Raw genomic sequence first — 8,395 nt, forward strand, 5'->3', positions numbered from 1 at the left:
AAAGAGAGGTGTTGGAACAGCAAATAGCATTACTAAGGCACACAGTTATTCTGTCTAATACATTTGTATATTTTGAATGTGGATAATCCCAATCACACAGGAGTGTCTAGAAAACAGAAGCCTCCATATCATACCTGCCATCACCCTCCCTCTTCACTTTTGTGCATTTCCTCTCCACTGAGGAAATGAAAATACAATCATGGTTCTCTTTCTTCTCCCCCATTTGTTTCCCAGAAATCCTCAATGGCACTTCAGAAGAGTTGCATTTCTTCCTTCCAAATTCGTGTGTATGTTGCACTTCGAGTTTGTATCCTCAAGGATGAGACATGCTTATGTAGGACATGTATGCATGAAGGGAAAAAAATGAGACAAGAGGAATGCAAAAGTGACCATGTTCTGAAAACACCACCTTAAATTATCTGTCAAAATTTACATGGGTAATTAAGCTTTTATGAGAGCAATTTCCCTGGTTTTGTAATAGAAGATAGCTACAGGCACCATTTCTAATCAAACTGACATATTTTTTAAAAAATAAATCTTTCTTCATAGCCCACATCTGAACTTCAGCATTCTCCATGGAACCTGTAAAGCACTCCTAGAGGTAGGGTAACTGAGATAGCAATGTTTATGAAGCTCAGAGAACATGTACACACAGCCCCCTGGGACAGCCTGGTATGAATGCTATCACTGTCTCTCCTTGACTGTTCCAGACCATTTTATCTCTTCAAAGCTTTAAGGCCAAGTCTTTCTTAGGAAGAGACAGCATCTCCATCTATTAATCTCCAGGACTGCGCTCTGATCTTGTCTCTAAACCAGTGAAGATATTACAAAGGGCAGGAGAAGTCATGATCCAAGTATATCGAAAAATGGACTGGAGAGGCCCATCCTGTGCACGTGGACAGATGTACATCTTCTGTTTGCTGTCTATCTCTCAGGTAAATTCTAGACAGAAATACAGGCACGATATGAAGGACATCTGCTGTGTGTCTGCAGGCTAGCTTCACACACACAGCCAGCCTGATGTATCCAGGGGTACTGGGATCCGGGGCACGTGCTGCTGCCAGTGTATGCCAACAGCTCTGCCCACAAGGATTCCCAGTGCTGGAGAATGTCTCACACTTTCAATGCACCCATCAGCATCAGTACTTGGGGGTCTGCCTTACCATTGGGATCAATCTGTACCCATTCCCTCCAAGTATCACTTGCAGGGGGTTCCTATCCCACCCCTGGACAAACCTGTAGTCCAGAGAGCTTCACTTTGTAAGTTTAACCACCTTCTGAGTTCACTCATCAAATTACCCATTTGAGTGATAAAAATCTAACAGATCTGAGATTTATGATTTCATTTAAAACAAGCACTATGGCATTGAACCTAATGTAACATTCACGTGAGTATTCTACAGCTTTAAAAGTTACATCGCTTCAGACATTTTATCAGACACTGAAGTAAGACCCACTACCTTCCAAACCTAAGGAATGTTTTCACACTCTGTCAAAGGCACAGGGAAAAAAAATGTAGAGTAGCAGCAACTAATCAAGTTAAAGAATAATTGCATGTTTTTGTTAACAATTTTGGCATTTCATTCTTCGGCTCCCTCAGAACATTTGCTTGCTCCAGTGAGTTGTTGCTTTTGAAGTACTCAACACTTCCTTCTCTAATCCTGCTTCAATAGTTTTATGTGAAGAAAGTTAATTAGGAAAGCTAGCAAAAGAGAATTACATCACTGTAACAACAGTACTTGGCATTTAGTAGCCTCTTTAGTTTGAAACTCTCAGAGAGGTTAATAGCTATTATTAAATAATTCTCACAAACAACTGCAAAGTAAAAAGGCTTCTAAAAGTCTATGCTTTGCTACAAAGCAAAGCTAGGAGTAAAGCTGCATGTTCTGAGGTCTGTATTATGTCCACCAGACAACTATCCATCCTTGCCTTTCCTACTTTTTAAGTCACAGAGAGACAGAAACAAGTGAAATTTACAGGTAACCAATAAGAATATTTTTCCCAGATGTCACATCAGTCTGACAGCTGTGAGCAAGCATGTAGGCTGCTACCCACCTTCAGAATAAAAAAGGTACATAAATGTGCTCAGACATCTCTTCCACATGGAATATATTAGGTTATATCACATCACAATCTTGTATGCGCAGCACTGTCAAAGCATCTACAAAATGGTGATACCCACCTTAGGAAACACCACTTTCAGGAGACTACTTCGATGAAATACAGTGGTTGTAAAAAGCTAAATAGGCATTTTCTAGTGCAGACCTTTAGACAAGACCAGAGCCTTGGAATTGCGCTCTGCTTCTAAATTTCATGGCCAGGTAAACATCTTCAGCCCAAACTCAGTCCTTTGTGAATACCTTGTGTACACCCCTTCTATTAGTCAATACTGCTTGTACAGAAGGGAAAAAAAACCAACCCAAAACAAACAACAAGCCATACTAAAATCTGAAAAGCAGACTGCTGCTGTGGAAAATCTTTCTTCCTCTTTCTTCAAAGCCCCCACCTCTCACTCTTTACAAATAGCTAAAAGACAATAATTGTTTGAAATATGAAAGCTCTCCTAGTAGAAAGGTGACAACACAAGGCTAAATGCTATAGGACTAAAAGCTTTCCTTCTTTTGAGATTGCTGTGTAGGAAAAGAAGCAAGGATTTGTTGAAAAAGCAAACTGATAAACAAAAACACAAAAAGAGCAAGAGAACAGCTGATCGTCTCTCCCCCATGAAAGACCAAAAAGAAAATTAAGACATTACAAGAGAAATCCTCACACAATATAGAAGACATTGCTACATCCATTTTCATATCATGCATTAGCTAGCTTTTAGGTGGTGGTCAGAAAGGTCAAAATCTCCCCTTTGTTCACAGTTTCAATATGATTACTCTCCTTCTGTATCACTCCCTCAGTTTAGCAGCCTGAGGTCAGGCTCCAATTTGCCAAACTGCACATTATTAACCCTATGATGTATTTGCTTCTTTCTTCTCAGCACAATATTCCTACCCACACACTGCAGAGAATATATAATGTATTACACTCTGCCTTATGAGTTGCATACTTAGTCAATAAATAAAATACAGAATATTTTTTATGAATATAAAGAACTTACACCCATAAAATTGAATATACAACATATGATTTTATCATATGCAGCTGTACTTCTAAGAGTTGTTAGTTTTCCTCCATTTTGCTGTGCAGCAGTATATAGCTAGCCTTTTCAGAGTTTCATAAGGGATAAAAAACAGGAATCTCCCTTGTCAGCATGGCCCACAAAATAGGCTATCAGAATTGCACTTTTTATGCTACCTTTTGTACGAAGACTCTTCTTGACAGTGGAAGTGACAGGTTTTGTGCTCTGCAACAGTTCCACACTAGGAAAATCTGCTGCTGCCCCCTTCTGAAGTATTCCTTATCAAGGGTACCACAACTGCCTTCCCACTCTATTCAACTAAGGGGCTAAACAGAGCAGGCTGTTTCTGGGCCTTCTACTGTCTAACCATCCAAATTAAACACGGTTTTAATGGAAATGAATGACAAAAATCTGAAATCACTTTCTTAGCTATTGCTGGCTTCATTAGTCTATTCATTTATCTATTACTCAGTCATGGAGCCTGAAAATTGGCAATGTCAAAGCTTTTGTCTGCTAATTCTCTTAGGTGATGTATATTGTACAAATAAAAAAGCTACAGTAAAATACCAGCATTATATACAGCACGACATTTTCCACTCTCCCTGAAATGATTTCTCATAGTCATGTTCACACTCATTCAGCCTCCTGCACCATAATTTATTGGGAAACTGTTCCATAATTGCTGGTATGACTTTAACAAGAATTATATTATGAGAATGCTTCAGTCATTAACCATCCAGAAATAGCCAGTGTTATCCTGACATATGACAATAAAAGCTACATTGGCACTTCATCCAGTCATATCAATTTCCATATTCATCTATATTACCAATTTAGGAAGGGTGCTTTCCTACTAGCTGCTCTGAAGAGTCCAAGGAGGCAGCAAGACACAATTTTAAAGACTTTTCAAAGTAAAATCCAACAGCCCCTGAACCAAAATCCCATAACCCCTAGCTATCATTGTGTTTGGGCAAAAGCCTATGGAAACCAAGACATACAAAATAATACCACAAGCAAAGAAATAAATTAAAAATGCAGTTGTTACACTGGATGGTAGGATGAAATGGATGTTTTAATGTGTCTCCATGCAGAGAGGAAATGTGCATGCTCCTTTCCCTGGATGTAGCACCACTGCACTTCATGCCGCGTTGCACGCTGCAGTTCTTTCTGCAGAAGAAATTGCTCAGCCATTCATTCTCCCACCTTTAACACTGAAAGCACTAAGGCAAAAAAGCAAACGCCTCAGAGTAGCCCTTCCAGTCCACATTTACATGCCTAAGTACATCGTTAAGCATCATCACACTTTATGGGATCCTCTGGATGCATCACACCATCAACATTTATAGCATTATTTTAAAATCATGCTTCACGTTTCCATGATCAAATATGGACCTAAAGTTAAGCATCCATTTCATTATGATGACAGGTATACCTTGCTCTGTACCGTTGCTATGGTAACAGATATGGTAGCCATTAGATTTATGGTAAAATGTATTCCCAAGAGGTAAATTTGGTTTTTAATTCCTAGTTGCATGGTTATGTCAAATTACCTAATTACAAAGAAAACTCAGATAATATGCTCTTAGCTGAGACCAGCAGCTCCTGAGACTCTTGCATTTGCCTTCTTTGGGTTTAAATGTAGGAGATAAAATACACTGATGCTTTAAAAAAATGACGTCAAAATTCTTGCTCCAGATGGAACTAATGAAAAATTAAGAGGTTATATCCTAACCAAGACTTAATTAATTGAATAAAGCTATCCAAAATCCTGTACACTATGAAAGGGAAAATATTATCACCTGTGAGAAAACACTTTTTGGATTTACTTAAGCAATGGAAATTATTTAAAAAATTACACACACATTTCCTGCCTGTTATTAACCATACATCAGAATTCTTCTCCTGATTTAACATTTTAAATGTACCTTGTGGTGAGATTGTTTACATTCAAAGCTGTAAATTTTACAGTTTGCATTAAAAATCCTCAGGCTTCAACATTTTCAAAAGAGGTAAGGGAAAAAACTTCCTCAGCAGCAGCTGAGAAAATAGTATCAGAGCTGCCAAACAACTAGCTGAGAAAATATTCCTAAGCCGTTCAAGTAAATGCATAGTACATCAAATTATTTTAGTTTTTTTTAATTATTTGCCTCTTTTCCATGGATCAAATTTCAAAATATGTTTCTGTTCTAACCAATTTTTCAGTATCAACCTTTTCATTTGTAAAATATACATGTAAGAACATATATGAAATCTAGTGGATAGCTCTGATACTTTCTGAAGTGCTCCCACTGATATTGTGGCCAGATTGTACAGCCAGCCCTCAAAAACCCCCATTTAATTAATACAGTCTTAATCTCAAGCAGATCCTGGAAAAAAGATGCATTACATCCACATAAACAAGAGTCTCTTAATGGAAGTCTACCACAACCAGACTAGTACTCTATGAGATAGTACAATCAGGGTTAATTTGTAGTAAAAAAAATAATATTTAAAACGTTAGGTGTTTACATAAAGGATGAACAAGATGATATTTAAACTGAATTACCACCTTCTAAAGTGATAATGCATCTCTGTTGTTAGATTTACAAAAAGAGATATTCATAGATGACACAAAACAAATTTATGTAACGGTAGGTTTCTGCTGCCAAAAAAATCACTTCCCAAAAGACTTCAGAGCATGTTTCCTACTTGTCCATGTGATTATACTTCCCGTTCCAGTGCTGTACATAGTGCCCATGTTGTTTTTAAATCTTTTTTAAACCACTTTAGAAAATGGAAGAAGTAAATTCAAAAACTCAACAGTTTTTGGCTGTAGTGATATCATCCAATGCTATAAGCAAGCAAATCCAGAGCTAGCAAGAACTAACAGCCACATGACAGGAATAAAAGTATCATCCCACCAGATGTTACAAACAACTAGAGCATTTCCTTACCTGCCTCCTGTCTCTCTGAGACGATGACGAGGAGGAGGCACTTCTATGTGATGGAGTGGATGTTTTGTGAGCTGGAGATATACTCTTCTCCTCTGAACTCATCTTTGCAGCAAACTTGTATTAATGATCTTGTGCTCTTATCACTCATGTACAAAAAGGCAAGGGATAGTCTTCTGCATCCTTCTGTTTCACAGTTTATGGACAGCCGAAGAGGAAGTCAGTCTCAGCTGAACTGCACCGTAATAAAGAAAAATGTGAGAGAAAGAGTGAATGAACATACCCTCGCTCCAAAGTAGCTCTGCAGCAAAGGAATCTGTTGACTATTTAATCCAACACATCTCCCAGTCTTTTACTCCCCTTCCCAACAACTACCCAGTACAAATACAAATGCGTTGTTCTGCCTTCTCACAGAATATGAAAAAAGTAGTATATTATTTCAAAAAACCCTAAGGAAAGGTTTAAGTAATTTGCAACAATTGTCAGGCAAAGTTTACAAGTCCTTGATAATGGGGCATTATCCTGCATTATATCACAACATTATCAAGTAACTCCTCAGGACTTCCCTTAGAGCACAGATACCACTGAACACCCCATTATAATCAGCCCCTTGTAAGAATCCTGCAGTTAGATTAAGGACTCTTCAAGTATTTAAAAACCAGGTCCCTCTCTCAAAGGTGGTGCCCTCACCTGCAGTATCAAAGGCTTTACTGAGGCAGGGGGAGTGAGTGGCTGGGGGGCATCTGGCTGCTGGCCAGGGCTCACCCACCCCAGCGCAGGGAGCATTCCCTTTACTGTTTATTCAGCCACTGCTAGATACGTCACTGCTTTACAAATACTAGAAAATTTCTCTCACTTGTTTCTCTCCACCCAAACCTTTCATTTCCTCCCACAAACAGAACAATAGATACTTAGAGCAGCACAGAGGATATTTGTGTTAATAAACAGTCAAACACTACCTGTCAAACCCCATCAAAATTCTGCAAGTACATCATGAAAGTCCAGGAATGGAGTTAACGCTTCTCCATGTTTAACAGATCACCGTGATCTTACTTCAGCTGATACAGCGTCTGATCTTCCATTAACCTTGGATAAAATTATTCTCTGAATGAGATGTTAGCTGCAGGCAGATGATATATCTTCTCCACTGCCCTCCTAATTTTGAAATAGTGCCCTTCCCCATTCGCTGTGATGACAGCACACCAAGGGTCAGCACAGCACAGCTAGCTGCAGATGGGTGTGGAGAAAGGTGCTGTCCTGCACCATGTTAAATCAGATCAGGACAAAAATACATTAACACTCAGACATGACTGCACACTCAAGAAATGATGCCATATTGAAGACAGAGCTCTAGCTTCTCCAGACACAATAGGTATCCATGCAATAAATCATCCTGAGCCCAGATACTCACACAGAGGCAGCTAAATAATTATTTACATTGTGCCACCAGTTTCTGAATACTGCACCCTAAGAAACATGCTCCTGCTAGAGCCAAGATCTGTGATGACTTGAAACAGACACCTTTTCTGCTTGCCGTACTAAGGGAAAGTGGAATGACTTCACTTTATTAGTTATCAGTACTTTTGCAAGTATGACTATCATCCATATCTTATGAATGAGCTTCAGTCTCCATCAAGGAGTCTCCCATAGAATTACAAATCCCACATATTACCCACAGAGTCCACACAGCATCCCAGTGACATGAGTGGGAGGACACGGCTGTTCCAACAGCAAAAGCTGCCCACATTCCCTGAACATCTTGGCAAATTCTGTATCCTTTTCAGGATGACAAGCTCCTGCTAGAAGAAGCCTAAGAAGATGGGTTAGGCTGTAGCTGCCAAAGCCAGCTACAAGAAGACAAAAGTTTGCAGGAAGAAAGAAACAAGCTGCACAGCACATTTTTTTCAGAACTTCAGAGAGAAAACATAATGAAAATGAACCCAAAGAGAGGCTTTTCCTTCTATCCTAGCATACCAGGGACTGCTGGCCTAGTTTAACAGCATTTTCATACCCTACAAATGCATCAGGGAAATTTTAGCCAAAGAGGTGTACCAACAGGGATATCTCAAGGTCTATACAATGTTCATTTAAATAAAAAATGCAATTACAAAAATCAGAACAAAAATATAATCCTAGTTCACAGAGCTGTGCAGAGCACTTGAGTTATTTAATAGGAAATCTGCAGTCACTTTCAGCTATGAGGTCACTGAATTTTTTTTTTAGCAGAGTAGCCTTCAGGCAAATGAAAATCAAACCCTTTTTAAAACATCTGATCTTCACTCAGTTGACTCATGTGGAAAAAAATTATATTTAGTAATAGCACAAAAGGACAGTGGTC

General features: G+C 38.9%; 1 protein-coding gene across 5 annotated transcripts in view; it reads right to left on the minus strand.

Annotated features, from left to right (window-relative positions):
• OSBPL6 (oxysterol binding protein like 6) overlaps positions 1–6,290 on the minus strand; it is a 57,856-nt gene extending 51,566 nt beyond the window's left edge. For all 5 annotated transcript variants that reach the window (XM_008634724.2, XM_008634725.2, XM_008634723.2 and 2 more), the window contains exon 1: positions 6,061–6,290. In XM_008634724.2, coding sequence (XP_008632946.1) covers positions 6,061–6,162 — 102 coding nt within the window. In that variant the 5' untranslated portion in view covers positions 6,163–6,290. The remainder of the gene's footprint in view (positions 1–6,060) is intronic.
• Positions 6,291–8,395: the final 2,105 nt, after the last annotated feature.

The sequence above is a fragment of the Corvus brachyrhynchos genome, unplaced genomic scaffold (assembly GCF_000691975.1).
Source record: "Corvus brachyrhynchos isolate BGI_N302 unplaced genomic scaffold, ASM69197v1 scaffold255, whole genome shotgun sequence".
Lineage (NCBI taxonomy): Eukaryota > Metazoa > Chordata > Aves > Passeriformes > Corvidae > Corvus > Corvus brachyrhynchos.